Genomic DNA, 23,975 nt, shown 5'->3' with positions numbered 1-23,975 from the left:
GAGGAGCAGGGAGAGAGGAAGAGAAAGAAACATGTCCATTTTAAAAATAAGTTTCAGTGGCAGAGCACCAAGGGCTATATTCAAAGCATAAAATTAACACTGTTACAATGCCACTGGCTTAATCTTTTTTTTTTTTTTGATAGACGAATTATAGACCTCACTTCTTATCAGTTTTTTCTTTGGTCTACATTCTTAGGTTTTCCTGTTCAGATGATGAAAGTTCAGACTCATCTAATGCTTATTCTCAGAGTGGTATTTCAGGCAAATAGAAATAATTTTAGATATAAAGTTGATTATAGTTGGTTTATGGAAGAAAGGTAAAAATTCTAAGTGGAAAGTCTAAGGAATGGCAGAAAGAAGAAATGGAGAGAGGGGACGTGAACTGGGAGGCTAATTGTTTGTGGGAGGAGAAGGGGTGAGATCTATCTGAACGTTTTCTGGTGAAGGAGACCTCCTCTCCTCCCCTCTCCTCCCCTCTAGGCTTAGGATTTCTCTCAGGGTTGCCAGACTTATCTTGTCACTGCCCTGAACAGTGACAAGTTCCCAGCAGGGGCTACAAGTCTGGTTCTCCAGTTCATCATGCTCCACAAATATTCGGAAGTCAGACTGGCAGGAGCACAGGATCTTATCCCAAGTCAGCTTTGAAGAAAGATAAAGGAAACTTTTCTTGTTTCAAATTACCATCTTCAGAAAACTCAAAAGGACAGGAAAGCTTTTCTATAAGAGAAGATATGGATAAGTCCAGCAGAAGGCAGGAAACATGCACATGGAGCTAGGCAGTATTAGCCACAGAATGGGCTTCTGGATTCACCATGACTTGGTGGTGTGGGCATAAACATTTTGTCCATCTAAAGGAAACTATTATGAGCATTTGGGAATATTTCTTGTTTTTGTTATATATACTACAATCTAAATTTTAAAACTATATATATATATATATATATATATATATATATATATATATATATATATAATCGTTGAGATAATCCTGACTCTAATTTTGAATCTTTTCTGCAACTTTATTGCAATATCTAATATTGAATCTTTATTGCAATATTAATGCAATAATATCAGCACTTTTCTAGTGATTGAATAGCATTTCATCTTGTATGCTTGTCATTCCTCTTATTACTGAACATTAAGGTTTATAGCAGGTCACTAGTTAAACTTTAGAATCTTTTCTTTCTTTCTTCCATGGTAATATGGACTGTTGGCTGGGCACATCACTACCCTGCTAGTCACTACATTTTCTGGGCTCTCTTGCTGTAGGAATGACCTGATTGACCAAAAAACAGTCAATGGAATATGAATCAAAACTGACATGCACATCTTCCATGTCATTAGTTTAGGATGATGTCACTTGTGCTACACTGATTTCCTCCCTTGCAGGGAGTTAGAACACAGAGGTCACAGAGGCTCAAGGTGGGCCATGCAGATGAAAATGATCCTCTAGAGAAGGTAGAGCAAGGTCGAAAGGCATCTGGGTCCCTGAAAAGAGAGAAATAAAACCTTTCTCTTATTTAAGTTGTTTGTTACAGCAGCTTGTATGCTAATATAGTTTAGACTTTTATACCACTATGAATAATACCCAAGTGAATATGCATAAAGTTTTTTATTTCAAAGTGTTTTATTGGAAGAGATTCCCCAAATTAGATTTACTAAGGGGATAAAAAGTATAGAAATGTTAACATTTTATACATTTAATAGTCAAACAGTTTTCAAAAACATATAGTAACATCTTCTGGGCCACCTCTGGAGCCCCCATTACATCCACTGGGAGTCCTTGACAAGGTATCACTTCTCTGAGCTATATGAGGAGTATTGAGGACTCCAACAGCATCTGGGTGGGAAATTGACATCAGCTTTCTCTGTCTGCTTTGCTTCTCTAGTTAGTCAGGATTGTCAAGGAACGAATTCAAACTAGTGTTGATCAGTGTGTCCAGAAATTCCTGAATATTAAAGGACAGAGGACATGTTTCTTTATCCTACAAAAATTATGATTACCTATCAGGATAGCAGGGCAAAGTTATCTAAGAGTATGTCTTTGCACCTAAGGAATGAATTACAATAGAAAGAGGCTCTTGTCAAGAAACAAAGGCAACAGCCCAGCATGGTGGCACAAGCCTGTAATTCCAATGCTCAGGGGAGGATGAAGCAGGAGCTTCATAAGTTCAAAGTCAGCCTCAGCAATTTAGCAAGGTCCTAAGCAACTGAGTGAGACCCTGTCTCAAAATAAAATGTAAAAAAAAGGGCTAGGAATGTGACTCAGTGGTTAAATGCTCTGGGGTTCAATCCCTGGTACCAAATATAAATAAATAAATAAGAAATTTACAAAAAAGAAAAAGAAAGAAACAAAGGCAAGGACAGTAGGTGTTGGATGACATCATCTGACAGAAGTTCCAGAGCCTTGGTGTACCCAGAACAAGCTTCTCCTAAAGTCCCTGCACCTATGAGTCAAGCATGAAGAAAAGCGCAAAGTCAATCTGCTTGAACATTAAGCCCATATGTAATTCAGACTAAGAACAGTTTCAGAAGAGGTGCTATCCTGCAGACACAACCTTTACAAGGTTTTGTCAAAGAGAGATGAATTTTTAGTTTTCTATTCCCAATCTAAAATTTTTACCGTTTTTTTTTAAGGGTGAGTTCAGCCCTCTCTTTTTTTTAGAGAGAGAGAATTTTAATATTTATTTTTTAGTTTTCGGCAGACACAGCATCTTTGTTTGTATGTGGTGCTGAGGATTGAACCCTGGCCGCACGCATGCCAGGCGAGCGTGCTACCGCTTGAGCCACATCCCCAGCCCCTTTACCGTTTTTATAAATTTTTAATTTCTCACATATGTCCTAAGATACCTATAGCTTTCATAGGGGGAAAAAGTAACTGTTTTTGGTCTTTAGTCTGTTAGCATGGTACCACTTGATTTTTTAAAAATTTATCTATTTCATTTATTTTTTTATTTATTGAGGTTCTGATACTAGGACTCAATCCCAGGGCTTCACATGTGCTAAAGAATAGACCTACTACTGAGCTATATCCCAGCCATTTTTTCTGTTGAAATAGGGGCTTGCTAAATCACCCAGAGTAGGCTTGTATTTGTGATCCCTCTCCCTTGGCTTCCAAAGTAGCTGGGATTACAGGCGTGTGCCACCTGCTCAGCTTTGGTTTTGTTTGCTGCTGTTGTTTTTTTTAACTATTGATTTTTGTGTAGCTTTTAATTTGTTTTCACTTTCAGTTGTTAGATTAAAGTGCATGACCTGAGAATGTTATGCCAATCTGGGAATCGGGAGATTAGGATTTGGATTTTAGACCTTTTGGGATAATTACTCTTCAGGGGTGGTATTGAAAAACATGTAATTTTGTTGCATTTGTTTTAGGACTTGGAACTAACTCAAGGCCAGAAGCATAAAGCAGCAACATGTGTAATGATTCTGTAATTCTCTGAATGGGGGTGTTTTGTGAATTAGTAGGAGGATAACAACATCCTAGTTGTGCAGTAATTTTACAGTAGTATCCTACCAGAATTTTTCTTAGAATCCTACATGAATTTCTCTTTGAAAGCCAGGTTACCTGTTTGTCATTCTTTTGAAAAACAACTATATTAATTATATGGATAAAAATATATCATCCTTCTTTTGATTATTTTTGTTTTCTGCAAATTTCTGTTTATCCAACTATTGATATTTCCTGATAAGCTGAATTTTCTGAAAACTGACAACCACCTGAGCTGACTTGGAATATGTTAACCAATATCATCAATTTTTTAATGTTTATCTTGAGAGCTTACCACCTTATTTATTTTTTTAAGGTCAACACTTTACTAACAATGTTTGAGAAATAGAGATTTTATTTGTAAATGTTACAAAGTTATCATTTGGATTAATCAAAATATATGTATTTGTTAATTTAATATAAATTAATAAACAATAGCAACAGAATATTAATATGTAATAACTAAAACTTCATGTTCATGAACTTGATTCTCTTTGAATTTCTAATTCTGTTAGATCAGGAGATTAAGTTCCTCTAAAAATCTGATGAAATGTTTTATATTCTCTTTAAGTTGAGAGATGTGTTTGATATTTTGCATTAAAAAATAAAACCTTTCTAAAAGACTCATTGAAATGGAAAGTTAAACTTTCATTCTCACATTTGTATAGTTAGTTGTAGAATGCAAAAGTTTGGTAAATGTTGATGATCAATAAAAAACTGAGTAATTTTTCACATTTAAAAAAAGTCTTTTTAAAATCATATTGAAAGTGCATGTAGAGTTTAAAGTTTTAGTCTTTTAATTTTTCAACTATAAAAAGGCAGAAAAAAATTTTCACCAATCTTTATAGTATTCATTAAAATAAAAAGATAACTTTAGCCATGGATATGACAGAACCCCTAAATAATTCTGCTTAGATTTAAATATAAAGTGAGACTTAGAGCCCTACTTTTTTGAAACTGGGAGAACTCCCTGGGCAGGAGACAAAGGGGCCACAAGTCCCAGGCAGGTCTGATGCTTCAGCAACTCTGGGCTTGGACAACGGAAGAGCATTTAGAGTCCAAAGGAGGAGGGAGGAATTATCTCCTGGGAAAGACGGGTGCAATCTGGAGCACCACATACTTCTCTGGGTGGGAGTCCAGCTTGAACAGTCTCCTGGTTTTGGATTAGAAACAATTCAGTTTCAAGGACATGCATCTGGGAAAATGTCTAGCTTCAGCTAACTCTTTTTCTGGTGTTTAGGGTCAACCCTGCTGATGGAGTGCCAATCAGGAAACAGTTCTCAATCAACCTTATTCCTTGTTAAGCACCAAAAGACTCATTAGGCAATAATTCCATTACAACAATAATGGTAATGATAATAAGACTATTTATTGAGCTCTTGCTTTAGGGCAGGCGCTTGATATTCATTGTATTATTTAATTAGGAATTTAACAGGGCATTATTTTTACATCACTTCTTTTGCCCTGACAGCTTTGGTTTACCCAGGATTCTGCCCTAGAGTCTGCAGGGGCCTGATTAAATGTAAGAAGATTTAGCTGCAAATAATTAAGTCACAAATTATTTTCTCCTATTTCCTCTACATTGTCTTCTTTGGTAATTTTTTAGGCTCAGAAATGGTATTGTACTCATGTTCATTTCCTGGTTTTGATCATTGTACTATATTTCTGTATGGAGTTGAAATAAGCAGAGAAAGGGAGACAAGAAAAGAACTTGTACTCATTTTAAAGTTTTTTTTAAGTATAAAATTAGTCAAAAGTAGTTGAAAAATAGTTCATTACTGTAATTTCTTCTAGAGTTTATTGTTTGACAGAAAAGCAATATATATCAACATGAGAACATTTTGCATACATATAAACAGCAAAAAATAGAAAATAGCTCAGGTATAGTAGTATATGCTTGTAATGCCACCTACTTGGGAGGCTCAGGCATGCCAAATCCAAGGCCAGCCTGGGCAACTTAGGGAGACTCTGTTGCAAAATAAAAGATAAAAGGGCTGTGGAGGTAGTTCAATTAAGAAATATTTACCCAACATGCAAAGGTCCTGAGTTCAATCCTTGTACTATGAAGAAAAAAAAAAAAAAAGAAGAAAGAATGAAAGAAAGAAAACTCCTTAGTTTGACCAGCCAGAGGTATCTGCTATATAATCTGGTGTCAATTCATTGAGATGTGGGTGGACATGATGTATGAATTACAATCACTGATGCCATATGCAAAGGTAAACTTTGTTTTTTTTTTTTTATTGAACTTATATTAGACCTTCAGTCTACCCAATGGGAGATAATCTAGTCATTTTAAGATTTAATGTAAATTAAATTCAGTTTTCTATTACTCCCTCTTATTCTCCAAGGGAGTAATGTTTGAACTCTTTTCATCTGCAGACACCCCTGCCAATGCAACTCCTCCCAACTCATTGTTGGGGACCAGCCTCCTGCTTTTGCTTGCTGGAGCCAAGATCTGACTAAGCCCCAGCTTCCCTGCTTCACAGGGTTGCAGACTACTTGCAGGACTCTCCTGGGATTCTACAGGGCTGCCCTTGGGGCCCTTAGCAGAGTCTCCTCACTTCTATACTGCCCTGCCACATTTCTGATCCTGAGATTAGGCTCTGTGGAATAAGGCACAGCTCCCTTTTCTTATGGGGCTCTCTGGATACTTTGCTAGGCTTTGACACCCCTCCCTTTTGGACCTTGATCCAGTGTGATGGCACTCCAGGCCCCTTTCCTTAAGAGCCACTTAGGAAATTTACTCTGCAAAAACCCTCCCATCTGTCATTCCTGAAAATTCTCCCTCATGGAACTTTCTTTTCTTTGGGGTGAAAGAACAAAACAAGCAAAATTTTATTCAATGTAACATAAACTTGGAAGTTTTTGTATTGAAGGCACATATCTGAGTGTTCATCTTCTTAAAGTTTTTTTTAATTAATTGTGAAAATTTGATTATGAATTAGTTACTAGGAGATGCTGAGGATTGATTCGTTATTAATTTTACTAGATATGATAATGGTCTTTTTGTTATACATGGAAATATTCATAGTTTTCAGAGAAATTACTAAGGACATTATGGGGGGGGCATTGGGAAGTGAAGGGAGTTAAAGCTGGAGTGGGAGGGAGGGGACAAATCCATACTGTAGATGGATCATAAATTCCTATGTCATCTGGCCTTGACTTTCTTCTCCTTCCTCTTTTTGTGCCATCTCTCCTCCTTACTCATTCAACACATAAGCCACCCTACTGTTCTTCCAGTTACAAATGTTTATTTTTCAGAAAACATTATCTAGTGTGATAAGTTGTAGCATTTTAATCAAAACAGTACAAATTGTGCTTGCTTTTGGAAAATAAAAAGTAAAGAAGAATGATTAAGTCAAAGAATACTCAAGTTCATTTTTTGATTCTGGGATGTAAAAATGCTGACAACGTGAAAAAAAGTTTTGATTTTTAAGTAGCAAATATTACTTTATATACCACATTTGTTAACCATGGGACAGTTGTTATTCACAGATTTTAAGTCTTGAAAGAGCCATGTTCCTACATTTGGGATTTTATCTTTCCGTCTAATGAATATGGCTTCATTAACTATACACACAAAATATTATCAGTCTGGGTATTTTCTGGCATATTTTCCAAAAATCTATTGAGTCTGGCACAATAAAGTTGAAGTGCATTGCCATTTGCCTCCTAAAACTTTCAATAAAGTGGAATAACTTGAAAATGCTATTATCATTACATTCCTCATTAACTTCTGTTTGGTTAAATTAAGTAATAAATTTGCTTCAAAAAATGTCATTGGGGGTAGGGATTTAGCATAGTGGTAGAGTGCAGGCTTAGCATGCCTGAGGCCCTGGATTCCATCCCCAGCAAAACACACACACACACACACACACACACACACACACACACACACTTTCTCATTCCATTGCTGGCTTATGGTAATCTAATCTAATCCCCCCTTAAGGTAATGAACGCCTCTTGAAAAACTTTCATTGACCACCTTTCATACTCTGCAAATGGGAGCATAAAATGGACCATTTGATGGAGAGCAAGTGTTAATACTTACCACATGTACAAACATATTTCCTCTCTGGTGCAGCAATTCTGACAGTCACACTGCGCCCCACGAGCAGCTCAGTGCCACCACCAACTTCCTACCCTGATGAGGGTGCAGCTGGTTTTACCGGCAGCACCATCTTCTCAGCCCCTCAAGGCCAAGGCCCAGCACCTCCAGCTCTAGGCTGCAGCAGGCCCAGGCACGAATTTTGCTTCCACGGGAGCCATATGCATCCTGGGGACTGATTGAGGCCACTTCCAGCTATGGTCAACCACCTTAGTTGCGCTATCATCTTATGTATATCTTGTACCAAAAACATGAAAAATTTCCTTTAGAACAACAAAAAATGGAAAAGCCAATCTATACATTCCTTTTAACATTTTCTGAACTCCATATGTCTCACATACACCGACCAGGCTTTAAAATAACAAAGGTCAGCGCTAAGTTCCAGCATTGGCGGCAGAAAATGAAGGAAAGCAGTTTGTCACTGATTGCCTCTGGTCTCCTAAAATGAGAAACCCGTTATGTGAAGACCATATTGTACATCAGATATGACAAGCAATGAGAGCTAATGTGAGGTCGGACCTGCAGAATGCGGCTAGACTTCGGGCTTCGGGGGCAACATTGTTAGCGAGAGTTGTCTCCCCCGGGTGGGGACAGGGAACGCAGCACACGCCACGAGCACCGCAGGCACCACGCTCGCACTCGAGGCCGCGTGGCTTTCCCGCGCGCCCTCCCTGGGGGCGGGGAAGAACCCGGATGGAACCGCCCCTGCAGCCGGGACCCCCCGCCGTCTTTGAATCACAGGGCGGGGCGAAGTTGCCCTCCCTTCCGTATCCCGATTGGGTCGTCTCCGCAGGCTCCTCCTCTGGATTGGACGTTCGCTGTGCCAGTCACGGAGCGTCGCGGGTCTCAGATTGTTGCTAGCCGGAGACGACGACTACGTCCGCCTAGACGCGCGGCGCCTTGCTCTTCAGCGCTGCGCTCCTGGTTCAGCGCTCGGAGCCTGCCCTTGGCTTCTGGGCTGCGAGGCCTGGAAGGAACTGACCGAGTCGGCTCAAGAGCCTTCGCGGGCGCGCAGCGTCCCTGGGGTCACCCCACGCAGCACCATGTCCTGGATGTTCAAGAGGTGAAGGGGGCGGAGGGGGTGGGGCACTGGGGCTAACGGCCTGGCGGCGTCCCCAAGTGAACCTGACCTTCCGTGCGTTGCCGCCGCGCTCGCTGTGTACTGTGCAGCTCGGTTTCCCGTCTGCCGCCCTCTCCTGCGGCCACGGGAGGAATCGACGCATTGTCTCTGCTTCGAGGAGCAGCTCCTCTGGCGAGTCTCGTGCCAGGGCCTTGGGAAAGCTCTGTCACGGACTGCGGGGGGTCGCGCTCAGCCGCCCGGCGGGTGCTTTATTCCACACGACATCCATTAGACACCCACTGTGCGCTAGGCCTTGCAATCCAGCGGAGGCCGGGAACGGCAGCGCTGTCCCCACATAGTCACCATGCCTGTGCACGCACAGATGTGCGAATATGTGTTTGCTGAAGAGCTGAAAGAGGAATGCGCGACGCGCCAGGAAAACGCAGAGCAAATAGCGACTGTCGCTTCCAGTGGAAACTTCTGGAGGCCCCCGCACAGACATCTCATTTTTCATCGTCCAGAGTGGTTTTTATGCCTATTCCTGAAATAATTATCCATAAAAATTTTCTTTAACCAATGGGTGGAGGAGCTTGGTTAAGGGGGCGCTTGAGGTCTGCTTCCCATGATGGCATAGTGTGGAGATCTTAATAAAATGCGTGCTCTTCGGAGGGAATTAAAGTAATGAATGCTGGATGCATTATCTGAAAAGATAGGAACAGCTTCATGTCTAATAGTTATGTTTTTTGCGAATCACTTCTAGATCAGTCGCCATTGGAATTTTGGCATATAATCATAAGTTCAGACATTTCAATTTCAATAGATGACTTTCACTAGAAAAGAGTTTTGTCAACCCTTACTGGGTTTTTCATGTTGAATTGGGGCAGAGGTGTGGTAAAAGAGCTGGTGTTGAACAGGTAGGGTTCCTGGACTCCTTCAATTCCAGCTTTAACCAGAATAGCTATTCATCTGTTCACAGGGATTCCCACATAAGATTATTTATTTGCTAAAATAAAGTGAGGAAACCATTAATCTATAAATGCTATTGGTCTGTGATTTTTGAGAAATTATTGGTTAAATACTGTGGATTTTCTGTGCCTTTTTTTTTTTTTGTGTGTGTGTGTGTGTTTATTAGGGATCCTGTTTGGAAGTATTTGCAGACTGTTCAGTATGGAGTCCATGGAAATTTTCCACGCCTCTCATATCCAACTTTCTTTCCACGTTTTGAATTCCAAGATATTATCCCTCCAGATGACTTCCTAACTAGTGATGAAGAGCTGGATTCAGTGTTGTTTGGAACTTTGAGAGGTCATGTAGTTGGACTACGCTATTATACAGGAGTAGTGAGTATAAAAGTAGATATTAAATTAAATTGTGGTGTATTTGTGGTATTTACCTAGAAAACAAGAGTGTTAGAAGGTGATATATGAAATATATGTAAGCAAGAGATAACAAATAATTTATTTTCCTTACTTTACTACTGTTCTTTTGCATTTATAGCTTGCTTTCAATATTCAGAGCGCTTTGCACCATCATTTGATTCGTACAGTAACTAAGAGAGGTATCGTCTTTGAGGTTAAAAGATTTGCCCAAAATACAGAGATACTATAAAGTATCTTCTGCCTTTTCTTTCTCTATTATTCTGTATCTGTTGTGAATTATGTGTATGTGTGTATGAGAGAAAGGGAAGAGGGCAGAGAATATAACTTTTTCTGGTTGGAGTTGTATTTGTTATGGTCATTGAGGATGCCTCTTGTGTCATTTGGATACTATGTCTCTTATTTTATGAGTTTACTAAGAAGAATTTTAAACATGCATGAAAATAAAAGAATATGATAAATTTACATTATATCTATGATCCAGATTCTCCAGCAAAGTTTTTTCCCACATTTTGTTTTCTTTGTCCATTTTGTATTGTAAAAAGCAAATTCTGAATGTATCATTTTATGTTACTATAATTCAATATGTATTTCTCAAAATTTTTACACGTCTTACATTTTTATATCCTATCTAATAAGTTACCCATAAATAGATTCTCTTGATTTTTTAAAAAATGTCTTTGATTTTTTTTTGTTTTGTTTTGTTTTGAATCGGCGTCAAGACAAGGCACATATGTTATTTTTGGTTATAATGGGTCATAAGACCCCTTCCTCCTTGTTTCATGCTATAGTTTTATTGCAAAACCCAGATCTTTTGTAGAAATTTGTGGATTTGGTAGTTTTTTTTATTCCCCCATATTTTTCCTATGTTGAAGCTTGTCAAACCATCTTTTTAATTGTCTGAAGTATGTTCTGCAGGAGATTTCTTGTGTAAAAGTTCCATATTCCAGTATTGTCTAGTCTTTTATTGTCTCATATTTTGTTTACATTGGAGCTTCTCAAATTGTTTGGTGATCTTATGAACTGTATTGTGTAGGAGATGACTTAGGAAAGAACAATTTTTCCTGAGTTTTTATATGTTCATAATTTTGACGTTTTGTACTTAAAGAAAGTTTGGCTGAATATAAAATTCTAGGCCCAAATTACTCTCCATATCCTAATGTTGCATCAAATGTTCATAGGAATTCTGATGCCAATATGATTTTCTGTCCACTTAAGTGAGTTGGAATTTTTCTTTTTTTTCAGGATGACTAAAAGATATGTCTATTTTTTTACCCTGAAATTCTAATAGTGTTTTTAGGGTATGTCTTAATTTTGTGAATTTGTTTTCTTCTGTTTTAGAAAATTTTCTGTAAATTGTTTTGAGTGTTTGCTTTGTTCCAAAGCTCATTTTCTTTTTCAGCGACTTCATATTCTGTCTCCCCACTCTGCACCCCTGTAGACTGCTGTATACCTATATCTTTGTTGTTCCTCATATTTTTTCACTTTTTAATTTTCCACCACTTACCATGTCTGTTCACTCTTTGTTCTTTTAATTTAGTCTTAAAATGGCTTTTCTTTTTCTAGTTCTTTTTAGAATTGTATCAGTTGTTGTTTTTTTTTTTTTTTTGGACGCCGGGGATTGAACCCAGGGATATTCAACCACTGAGCCACATTCCCAGCCTTCTTTTGTATTTCATTTAGAGACAGGATCTCACTGAGTTTCTTAGCCCCTGGCTTTTGCTGAAGTTGATCTTCCTGCTGCAACCTCCAGAGCCACGGGGATTATAAGCATGTGCCACTGCACCTGGCCCCAGTCCTATTTTGTATTTTATTTAGAGACAGGGTCTGTCTTCTTACTATTGTTGAGGCTGGCTTTGAACTTGCAATTCTCCTACCTTAGCCTCCCAAACCCCTGGGATTATGGGTGTAAGCCACTGTGCCCAGCTAGAATTGTATCAGTTCTTATCTGATAAACTATCTAACCTGTAGCTTTCATGCCCAAGTCTGTCTTTCTTTGGTACTGGGGATTGAACCCAGAAGTACTTAACCACCAAACCACATCCCCAACCCTATTTATTTATTTAGAGACAGAGCCTTGCTAAGTTAATGAGGCTGGCTTTGAACTCGTGATCCTCCTGCCTCAGCCTCCTGAGCTACTGGGAATACAGCCATGCTTTTTGTGTTTTTATATCCTTTTGTGTCTTAATTCTTTGTACCATGCAAAATGTCTTGAATCAGTAGACAGATGCTGGGAGAGGTTCAAAGCAATTTTCCTGTATCTTCAGGAAATTAAAAAATTAGGATAGTCCACATACTATCAAATTTATTATTTTTTAGCTGGTCCTGGCAATGTGTGCTTATACTCCCAGCAGCAAAAAATAGGACAGGCTGGGGTTGTAGCTTAATGCTAGAACACCTTTCACTTCGATCCCAGTACCACAAAAAAAATTTTTTTTTTAAACCTAGGGCCTCTCACATGATAAGCAAGCATTCTACCACTGAGCAGTGCCCCCAGCCCCGAACCAACATTCCGTGTGCATGTGTACACACACACACACACACACACACACCCCACACATTTATTTTATAAAGCAATAACAGAATACACATGGGTAGGGGTTGTAATTGAGGACCTCATGCTTGCATTTGTTGTACTACTGAGCTATATTACATCCCCAGTCCTGTTTTTTTTAGTACTGGAGTTGGAATTCCAGGGCCTTACGAGCCAGGTGTGCACTCTACCTCTAAGCTGTACCCTCAGCTGTTTTCTTTTGCTTAAGTTACCATTAGGAAGTCCAGTTGAAGTCCAGATCCTTGGTGCCTGATGTCCCAAACAAAGAATTGAGCAAGACACACAGAAGTAACAGGCAAAATACAGATTTATTGAAGATGAAGGTAGCACTCTGTGGTAGAATGGAATGGGCTGAGAGAGAGAGAGAAAGAGAGGTGCTTAAGGCCCCAGTGCCTGGAAATTAGGGTCTTACATGCTGAGCTGTGGGATGTTCTTTTCCCTATACAAACCTGATTGACTACCTTACCCCATTTGCTACTATTGGTTACCTTATGGTACCTAAATAATCTATTTTCCAATTTTCCCCCCATTGGTTACTTTAGAAAACCTAATTAGAATATCGCCCACTTTACCCCAATTGGTCTTTTTAAAATATCAAACCTTTGGTGGGAGTTGTCATGGTGATAAGTCCTCAGTGGCAGGAATGGTCATGGTAGTGGGACTTACTATAAAGAGGACTGACTCCTTGTCTTGTCCTCCAATGCTTTCTTTTACCCTGTCTCCACCATCGTGGTGTCGCTGAACTTCTGCCTAATTTGTAGATTTGCCTGCTCCAGATATTTTATATAAATGGAATTAGGCAGTATGTGGCCTTTAGGTCTGGCCTCCAGTGCTGCCTTCTTGTGTATTAAACTGGTATTTTCTAGTGTACCATAAAATTTTATTTATTTTAAAACATATTTTGAGTTATTAGTGATTGTCATAAGGATTACAGTTAACATCTGAATTTATTGTAAGTCCCTAGTTTGATTTGGGCCACCTTAATTTCAATAAATGCTTTGCTCCTAGATATCTCCATCCTACCACTTTTTTGTGTGTGTGCTCTTATTACACAAATTATGTCTTTATGTTGAGTACCCATCAGTGCAGATTTATAGTAATTGTCTTATGCACTTTAAAATCAGTTGAGAGAGACTAGGGACATAGCTCACTTTCCTAGCATGTGCAAGGCCCTGAGTTCAATCCCTAGCACCACACACACAAAAAAAATCGGTGAAGAGAAAAAAAACTACAAACAAAAATCCATTTATACTGTCTTTTCTTTTTAGTGTAAACAATTACTTTTACCTGCTCTTAATTTCTTCATGTGGATTCAAGTTAGTATTTAGTATTTTTGGATTTCTGCTTGTCTCTAGTATTTCTTCTTGGTGATGGCTTCTCTTGGTTTTTGTTTCTCTAGGAATGTCTTAATTTATTCTTCCTTTGTGTGTGTGTGGGGGGGCGGGTACTGGGACTGGAACCCAAGGGTGCTTTACCACTAAGCTGCACCCTGGCTCTTTTTATTTTTTGCTTTGAGACAGGGTATTGCAAAGTTACTAAGGCCAGCTTCGAATTTGAGATCCTCCTGCCTCAGCCTCCCGGGTAACTGAGATTGCAGTGCATGTGCCATTTATGCCCTACTCCTTCATTTTAGAAGTGTAGTTTTGCCAGCTATAAAATTCTTGATTGAATTTTTTTCTTTCTGCACTTTGAGAAGTTTTTCCATTCTCTTGTGGCCTCCCTCATTTCTGATGAGAAATCAAGTCTTTGTATGTGAGGAGGTGCTTTTCTCTTGCTGCTTGCTTTCAAGATTCTTTGACAGTTTGATGATGCTGTGTCCAGATGTGTGTCTCTTGAATTGATTTTACTTGGCGATTGTTGAGATTCTAAATGTGTAGATTAATGTTTTCCATCAAATTCAGGACATTGTCAGCCATTATTTCTTGTGATATTTTTTCTGCTCCTTTCTCCTCTCCTCTGGCACTCATTATGTATGCGTTTGTATACTTGATGTTGACACACAGATCTCTGAGGCTCTGTTTGTTTGTTTTTACATTGTTTCTTTGTACTGTTGTTTAAATCCCAGTTGACCTATCTTAAATTACACTGATTATTTCTTCTGTCTATTCAAGTCACCTATTAAGCCTCTCTACTGAATTTTTTATTTCAGTAATTTTTCTGACTCCAGAGTTTCTTTGAGATCGAGTTCTCATGTTTGAAGAAATGATTTGCTGTCTTTCAGCATATTTAAAGTAGTTGACTTAAAGTCTGTTTCTAGTGTGTTGAACATCTGTGCCTCCTTAGGGTATAGTTCATATTGATTGCTGTTTTTTCTATGTATAGGCCATGCTTTGCCCTTTCTTTGCATGACTTGTGCTTTTCTTGTGTAAAATGGGCATTGAAAGTAATGTTCAACTCTGGAAATTATATTCTCTCTTTCTAGGGTTGTTTGTTATTGCCAGCTTTGGTAATTGGTATTTGCTAGTGACTTTTCTGAATTAATTCTATAAAGTCTATTCATTGTGTGTAGTCACTGAAGCATGTACTTGGCTTAGTGGTCAGCTAATGGTTGTACTAGAACCAATCGATTTCCTAGCCTTTGCCTAGAGTGCCTGTGTATGTTGGGGGCATTCCTTCAAACCTCCAGGGCTGGGAACAGTTCTGCCTTAGCCTTTATTTCCTGCTTCTTAAATGCCTCGAGTTCAGCCAGAGACAAGTGCATAGGGCCTTCTCAGGTCTTTGCTGAGAATGTGCACATTCATGGTCAAATGGGTAGTCCTGTGTTTTCATGTGGCCTTTTAGAATGCCAGGGATATATTGGAGCTTTCCAAAGCACCTATTGACATCTCATTCTCCAGCTTCTCTGTTTAGACTTTTTGTTTTTCTATTCTGTTTTTTTTTAATTATTATTCTAATTATTATCCATTCCTCAAGCAGCAATAGCGTTAAGATACTTGCCTGTGAAGTTGTGTCTGATGAACACTTGGTCAAGGAAGCTTTCTCACCTGCCTCTGAGGTGGGCTAAGAATTCAAATACAGCCAGAGAGCAGAGTGTTGTAGGGAACCATGGCATGGGCCAGGCAATGGTGGCTTTTCGGGTCTTTGAAAAACCTGCAGCTCCACCCTGCTCACCCTGTTGAATGCCAGGCTGCTGTAAGAATCTCAGTGGGTTGATGTTTTTAAAGGCTGCTCTGTAGCTGGGGAGTTGGGAAGGAGATTGAAGCATTTATATTCAGCTGTTTTTCTTGATAAGCACTCCTTAAACTTCTGCCAGCCTTGGATTAGTTCACAGAGTTCTGGAAAAGTTGATTCTATCAGTTTGGGCAGTTTTTCTGCTGCTTTTCATGGAGGAGAGAACTTTGGAAGTTCTTATGTTATTTTCATTGCCATCTTCACAGTTTTTAATCAAGTTGAATCAGAAAATAGCATGGGTTGGAGGCTGGATATATTTTCCTTATGTTAGTTCCATTCTGAGTTACAAATGCCTTTTTCCTCTCTAAATTCTAGAGAATTATGGCTCAAGAAGTAGCCTGCCTGGGTTCTAGTTCTAGTATTGATACTTAATTAACTTTGTGGTCTCAAGCAAATTACTTCTGTGCTTTAGTTTCTTCATATGTAAAATGAGAATAATTATATGCCTACGAATTATGAGGCTTTAAAAGGTCACTATGTAGTGTACGTCAAACAATGTTTGGCATATAGTAAGCTCTCAGGAAAGGTAAGCTATTTTTCAGAAGTTATCACTGGTTTATTAACTTCACAGTGAATATAAATTAGAAAATTAGTACAAAAGAATCATTGTAAAATATTTTCCTTAATATTTCTGGTTTGATTCCAGATGAATAAATTGTGTAGAAGTAGCATTAAAAAATGAATAGAAATTCCAGGTAAAATATAATGAAGTCAAGCTATTATTGTTTGTTCATAATTCTAATATAATGTTCTTATCTGCTCATTTTTCTTGTTAGGTTAATAATAATGAAATGGTTGCATTACAACGAGAGCCTAATAACCCCTATGATAAGAATGCCATTAAAGTAAACAATGTGAATGGAAATCAGGTTGGACATTTAAAGAAAGATCTGGCAGCTGCTTTGGCTTATATCATGGACAACAAATTGGCACAAGTGGAAGGGTAACGTACTTTTAGAGTTTGGTTTTCGTATTGTGAGTCAAAGCTATCTTAGAACTTATTAGGGCCTCTTAAGGCCTATAAAAGTGTTGTGGTGCCTTTTGATACTGTCCCTTTAGTTAACCTGTCCAGTTCTCTTACTGCGTAGCCATCCAATAGCTGTCCTCTTGCCTTCCTGTTAAGTTGTACCATGGAGAAAAAGACCATGGTTCACCTGTTGGGAGGTGTACTCCATCTCTCCAACCTTATCACATGTAGATTTGGGAATTCAGAAATGTGTATAAATTAAAGGTTGTAAATTGGTAGCCTATGATCAGATGTAGGTGAGTTTCATTTTGCCTGCTGTTTTGGAATTATTTTTATTTATTTCTATTATCTAAATCTGGATATCTACATTTTCTACTTCCTCGTTCTTTTTTCTAAATGGAAAACTTCAGATTTTTCTCTTTATAAATGGGAGACTGGCTAATGCCGGACCCTCATCTCCACATGCCATCAGTTGACTGGAACTCATAGTAGCTCTTCTTTCAGCTAAGGCACATGCTGTCTCACTTCTTCCATCTCTTTGTTTTTATTTTTTTAAGCTCTGATATACTCCTCTTGGCTACCTTTTCTCTTTAGGAGTTTATATTTGTTATCTCTACTTAAGTATTTGGAATATTCATACCTCAATTCTAATGCTTAGGATATTCATGTACTGAGAACGAATTTGAGTAATCCTGGATTAGAACTAGTTCCTGCAGGTCATTTCCCATCTTCCCCCAGCATCCACCTTTGGTGATTCTTTTAGCCAAGGCTTCACTGTCAAAAGGATTTACAGAATGTTTTATCTTGCAGTTTTGTGTAGAAACAGTTGTGTTTTGCACTATTTTATCCCTTGGTGTGTTTCTTTGGACATTCTGTTCCTTGCTGATTTTCTATCCTGTCCTTTTTCTCTCTCAAGTCTTTCCAAGTGGTCAGTGTCTTCCTACTTTATTTCCATTCAAAATTTGAAGGTGCAGTGGGATATTTAACAGATTCTTAATTAGGATAACAAATTATTCAAATTTCCCCTTCTCTTTCTCTCCTAAATATAATAGGGTAGTTCCTTTTGGTGCAAACAATGCTTTCACCATGCCTTTGCAAATGACTTTTTGGGGAAAAGAAGAAAATAGAAAAGCTGTTTTAGATCAATTGAAGAAACATGGATTTAAATTGGGTCCTGCACCAAAAAGTAAGTTTAAAATTTAACTTAATATTATTTAATATTGTAAATGCAGGAATTGTAGACTGTTTATTGTCTTTTGAGTTTTATTGGCCAGACTAATTTGTGTTGAAAGCCCTGGTGTCTTTTTGAGGAAATCTCAGATTTTTTTCTTTTTTCTTTTGAAATGTAGTAATACATCACTTAATGGGAATGGATTCTGAGAAATGCATCATTAGGAGACTGTTGTTGTGCAGACATCACAGAGTGTGCTTATGCAGGCTAAGATTGCAATATTGCTAGGCCATATAATCTTATGGTACCAGCGTCTTATCTGGTCTGTCATTGATCAAAATGTCTATACATGGTGCATGGTTTTAACTGTGGATTCACAAACATATATGCAAAGAGCTTCTATAGACTCCCTCTTAAATTCCCCCAAAGCTAATGATTCTTTTTGATACATTTTAGACAAAACAAATGTCGAGATTGAGGGTGGAAAAGAATTGTTGGTTAGGCAAGAGCTCATTCATGTACTGTGGAATTATTTTAATAATGTGTTTTTTAATTATAAATATTTATCTAGAGCTTGAGATGTAGCTCAGTGGTAGAGCACTTACCTAAATTAGTTTTTGTTTTTTTTTTTAAATGTACTTTTTTAATAACAGATGTCCTGAACTATGAGAGAGAGAGAGAGAGAGAGAGAGTTAGTTTTAATATTTATTTATTTATTTAGTTTTCGGCAGACACAACATCTTTGTTTGTATGTGGTGTTGAGGATCGAACCCGGGCCGCACGCATGCCAGGCGAGCGCGCTACCGCTTGAGCCACATCCCCAGCCCCTAAATTATTTTTTATTATTTATTGTTTTGTGGTGCTTGGGACTGGAACCAGGGTCTTGACCCACTAGGCAAATGCTCCACCACTGAGCTATGTCCTCAGCTACTTGGAAATTTTTAATGCGGTTTATTGTACGAGTTTTAAAACTCTTTTATTTTTATTTGTGAATTATAGCTGTGGGATTCAATTTGGAAAGTAGTTGGAGCTCTGGAAGAGCTGGACCGAGTTACAGTATGCCAGTTCATGCTGCAGTACAGATGACAGCGGAACAGGTGTGCTTCTCTTTCATTTTGTGCTGAAATCTAAAAGTAAATTTTAAATGTAGAAGGTTGGTATGTCAAAGAATAGAATGATATGTATGTGCTGGCATTAATGATCTTTATATTTTTAAAATGATAAACCTGTTATATAATGTGTGTGTGTGTGTGTGTGTGTGTGTGTGTGTGTGTGTGTATGTATACACATAGTTATACTTGTTTGTAAATGTTATCTAAAAAACTGTGATAAGGAATGTAGTCATCCCTTGACATCCACAGATAGTTTCCAGGATCCCTAATTCCCTTATATACCCACATACATCCTCTCATATACTTTAAATTGTTATTGGATTACTTATATTACCTAATGTAATGTAAATGTGTAAATGCTATATGAATAGTTGTTGTACTATATTGTTTAAGGAATGACAGGAGAAAAGATATTTACATATTCAGTACAGGTATAACCATTATAGGCCTAACTACATTTTTGATCCATGGCTGGTTGGACCTATTCTACCAAAACATTCACATGTGTGGATCTGCATGAGATAGTTTTGCATTTGAGATTTTCAAAATGTCCAAGTGGTAATTTAAAACATCGAAATTTGAAACTTACTACTCCTTTCAGTAAGGTTGAAAATGCAATGGTAAAAATTAACTCCAAGTGTTGGCATTGCTCTAGCCCTTACTTTGTCTAATTCATAATCTAGGATTGTATTATCTGGGTTAATTTGAAATGGTGTATAAAATAAATAAATACAGATCAATTTAAAAATAACATCAAAATATTTTAATATCTCCATCTGCTAGTGTTAGTCTTATTGTCTTCTATATCTTTTTTTTTTTGTTACCAGGGATTGAACTCAGGGCTCTTGACCACTGAACTACAAGCCCTATTTTGTATTTTATTTAGATACAAGGTCTCTGTTTTATAGTCTTCCAACTACAGTGCAGTTACTTTTTTAAAAAATTATTTTTTGTAAGTACAGATGACAATAGGCCTTTTATTTATTTATTTATTTATTTATTTATTTATTTATTTATTTATTTATTTATTTATGCAGTGCTAAATAAAGATCAAGCCCAGTGCCTCACTTGTGCTAGGCAGGCACTGTGCAACTGAGCTACAACTCCAGCCCCTGCAGTTTTTTTCATAACAACAACAACAAAGAACAAAAGCTGTTCATTCTACCTTCAGTGAGCCATATAGTATCCCAGAGGGTTAAATGTTTGACTCTTCTGGTTAATTAAACAATATGAATTCATGTAATCCTAGGCACTTGGGAGGCTGAGGCAGGAAGATCACAAGTTGGAGGTCAGCCTGGACAATTCAGCAAGACCCTGTCTCAAAAAATTAAAAGGGTGGGGATATAACTCACTGGTAAAATGCTACTGGGGTCAGTCCCTAGTATCAGGGGAAAAAAGAAAAAGACATGAAATCTCTGAATTAGGTACAGTTATCACTTGACTTGCTTAATGGTGTTTCTTGTTCCTGTTTACTACAGCTTAAAACAGAATTTGACAAATTATTTGAAGATTTAAAAGAAGATGATAAAACTCATGAAATGGAACCAGCTGAGGTATTGGGCATTTTTAAATATCCTCTTATTTCTTTGCACAAGATAAACTCTTTTAGGTACTGCATGTAGAGAAAGGAAAGACCTAACTATAGTTCTGTGACACACTTGTTTCTAGGCTGTTGAAACACCATTGCTTCCTCATCAGAAACAAGCTCTGTCTTGGATGATCTCTCGGGAGAACAGTCAAGAACTCCCTCCATTCTGGGAGCAGCGGAATGACTTATACTACAACACAATAACAAATTTTTCTGAGAAAGACCGACCAGAAAATGTCCATGGAGGAATTTTAGCTGATGATATGGGTTTGGTAATTATTTTTTTCTTAAGTTAATATAATCTTATTTTGTGATTATGATTTTATAAAAAGTAATTTTGAAGTTGAAGCATATGTGTCAGTGTAGAACACAGGCTTTGTGTGTTGGGGGGTTGACTTAAAATCATACTCAGTTTTTTTGTTTGGTTAAAGAATGTTAAAATAATTGGGTAGCAGTAATTGCATTGACACGTAGTTTTCAATTTCTTTGTGTTTTGAAATTTGGGCTAATTTGTCTTACATAGATTTTCTTTAAAAAAGTGAAGGCAGGACTGGGGTGTAGCTCAGTGGTAGAATGTTTACCAAGCATGCACGAGGCCTGGATTTCAGTCCCCGGCATGGCAAAAAATGGTTAAAGACAACGTTAAGTTAAATGGTATTCTCTCACAAGAATTGTAATATGCAGAGTATTCAGTAGATATTTATGAATATTCTGAATAGATATTTATGAGTTACACTAGCAATTTTTATACTTTTGGGTCTTAGTAACTTGTTTATACTCTTAAAAATTTATTAAAGATGGATAAAGGGCTTTTACAGCATTAGACATTAAAAATGTTTTTTAAATATTAAAAAGAACAGTTGACAAAAGTACTTGTTAATAGCATATTTTTAAATGAAAAGTATTCCAAAGCAGTTGTAATTTTGGTGAGAAAACTGGCATTGTTTACATTTTTTCAAACCTTTCTGATGTTTTGGATGAATAGATGACACCCAAATTCTCATGTCTGTTTCTTATTTCAGTCAGTTGTGAGTGTGGTGTTTTGGTTAAAGTGTATGAAGAAACTTTGTATTCATATGGATATAGTCATGAAGGAAAGAGTATTTTGATAGTTTTTTAGATAATTATAGATTTGGTTCTATGCTGAAATCCAACAAGTATTAGTTTATTACAGGTTAATAGTTATAATATAGAATTTGAAATCATACCAGTGAACTTTTAATAGCAGTACATTAAAAATTATTAGTATATTTTCCACATTGCAAAGATGTTTTACCTACACGTGATTTTATAACCAGGCTCACTCATTTGGAAAATATCGATTCACTGTATTATGCTGATCTGCCAAATGTTGGTGCATTTCAATATACAATCTTAAGATTTTACATTCTTTAATATCACCACTGATCTTACTAGAAAAGCACTTACATTTTTGGAAACTGCTGTCTTCATAGTGTCCCAAGTTTTATATTGATTTTCACTTGAAAGTTCAGACTTTTTTTTTGTATTTTTTTGTACCTGGCATTGAACTTAGGGGCTCACAAATATCTACTGAATACTCTGCATATTACAATTCTTGTGAGAGAATACCATTTAACCACTGAGCCACATCTCCGTCCCTTTTTTATGTTTTATTTAGAGACAGGCTCTTGCTGAGTTGCTTAGTGCCTCACTAAGTTGTTGAGGCTGGCTTTGAACACGTGATACTCCTGCCTCAGCCTCCCAAGCTGCTGGGATTATAGGCGTGTGCCAATGCACCAGGCAAAAGTTCAGATTTTATCCTTGAACAACAGATACTCAGTTGTTTTTCTCTTTTTAAAGATGATAACCCCACTTTGTTAAATAAGGTCTTATTTAACAGTATTATGAAAACAGTTTTGACCTCCCATTTTCCTGAAACTGTCCTGGGGCCCACACATTGAAAATTCCTGTTTAACACTGCTTTAACATTGCCAGATGTTTGCTTTTGTGTTGTTAACTATGAATTACACTGCAGAGAAAACTGAAAAGTAAACATGTTTTTGTTTAAGAAAAATACACAGGAAGTATCATGCCCCTTATGATTTGATGAGTTGTGGCTTTTAAGTTTTGTTAAATCAGATTTAATAAAGTGATTATCTTCATAAGCATACTGGAGTTAGGACTCATTTTAAATTAGCTCTGAACTTCGTTTGCAAACTAATTGTTAACAGTTTTATGATAAAATTAATAGTTCTGAGTTAAATGTGGAATCTTAGAACAGTAGTCATTCAATAAATGACATTCATCTGAGTTGCTTGCAGTATTTTATAATATAAATCTTCTAATAATTTTCTAATAATGCGAGGGAGGAAAAGCATTTCTTAACTGAAAGATTCTCATTTTTCATTAGCATATATATCATTTTATATAAGGATCTTCTGTGGCCTTGAATGATAGTCAGTATTTGATTATTTTAAAATTGGTTTTGGAATGTTTTCTGATCAACTGGATTTCATAATCTGACCATTTTTTTTTCTTTAAACATTTGCAAGGGTAAAACTCTTACAGCCATTGCAGTAATTCTTACCAACTTCCACGATGGTAAACCTCTTCCTGTAGAGAGAATTAAAAAGAATCAACTGAAGAAGGTAAAGTATTAGTGAGTGTTTTTCTGTGAAGTCTTTGGTTGACTGTGAAACTTATAAATTTCATTAAAAAGTAATTGCCTGGGCTGGGGATGTGGCTCAAGCAGTAGTGCGCTTGCCTGGCATATGCGGGGTGCTGGGTTCGATCCTTGGCACCACATAAAAATAAAATAAAGATGTTGTGTCCACTGAAAACTAAAAAAAAAAAAAAAAATTATGGAGCTGGGATGGTGACTCAATGCTCAATGGTAGAGTGCTCGCCTAGCATGCATGAGGCACTGGGTTCGATCCTCGGCACCACTTAAAAACAAACTAATGTATCTACCTAAAACTAAAGATACATAAATAAATAAATATTAAAAAAAAAAGTAATTGCCAAGAGCTGGAGTTGTAGCTCAGTGGTAGAGCACTTGCTTAGCACATGTGAGGCACTGGGTTCAACCCTCAGCACCACATAAAAATAAATAAAACAAAGGTATCGTGTCCATCTACAAATAAAAAAATATTTTTTAAAAATTGCGAAGATTGATGATGCCTTTGGTAGTATGATTAAGGGTGTCTTGTGGTATAAGTGAAAGGGTTACATTCTTGTGGGCAGTTGGCCTAAGTCTTCATAATCTTTGACCTCATCAGTAATTTTTAATAATCTACTTAAGGAAGTTCTCAACAACCCATTTTTTCCAAAGATAGTAGTACAAATTATTTCTTCAATGTTATTTTAACAATAGACAATTTGAGGGGGCTGGAGTTGTGGCTCAGTGGTGGAGCACTTGCC

At 37.4% G+C, this 23,975-nt stretch overlaps 1 protein-coding gene across 5 annotated transcripts in view; it reads left to right on the top strand.

Moving 5' to 3' along the window:
* Positions 1-8,470: 8,470 nt before the first annotated feature.
* Hltf (helicase like transcription factor) overlaps positions 8,471-23,975 on the top strand; it is a 51,001-nt gene continuing 35,496 nt past the window's right edge. For all 5 annotated transcript variants that reach the window (XM_026406610.2, XM_026406608.2, XM_026406609.2 and 2 more), the window contains exons 1-8: positions 8,471-8,658; positions 9,788-9,995; positions 16,533-16,699; positions 17,776-17,909; positions 18,894-18,991; positions 20,485-20,559; positions 20,675-20,866; positions 23,108-23,203. In XM_026406610.2, the coding sequence (XP_026262395.1) occupies positions 8,639-8,658; positions 9,788-9,995; positions 16,533-16,699; positions 17,776-17,909; positions 18,894-18,991; positions 20,485-20,559; positions 20,675-20,866; positions 23,108-23,203 (990 nt within the window). In that variant the 5' untranslated portion in view covers positions 8,471-8,638. The remainder of the gene's footprint in view (positions 8,659-9,787; positions 9,996-16,532; positions 16,700-17,775; positions 17,910-18,893; positions 18,992-20,484; positions 20,560-20,674; positions 20,867-23,107; positions 23,204-23,975) is intronic.

The sequence above is a fragment of the Urocitellus parryii genome, chromosome 2 (genome assembly GCF_045843805.1).
Source record: "Urocitellus parryii isolate mUroPar1 chromosome 2, mUroPar1.hap1, whole genome shotgun sequence".
Taxonomy (NCBI): Eukaryota; Metazoa; Chordata; class Mammalia; order Rodentia; family Sciuridae; genus Urocitellus; species Urocitellus parryii.
The sequence above is the reverse complement of the archived record's forward strand: the minus strand, read 5'-3'. Positions and strand labels throughout refer to the sequence as shown.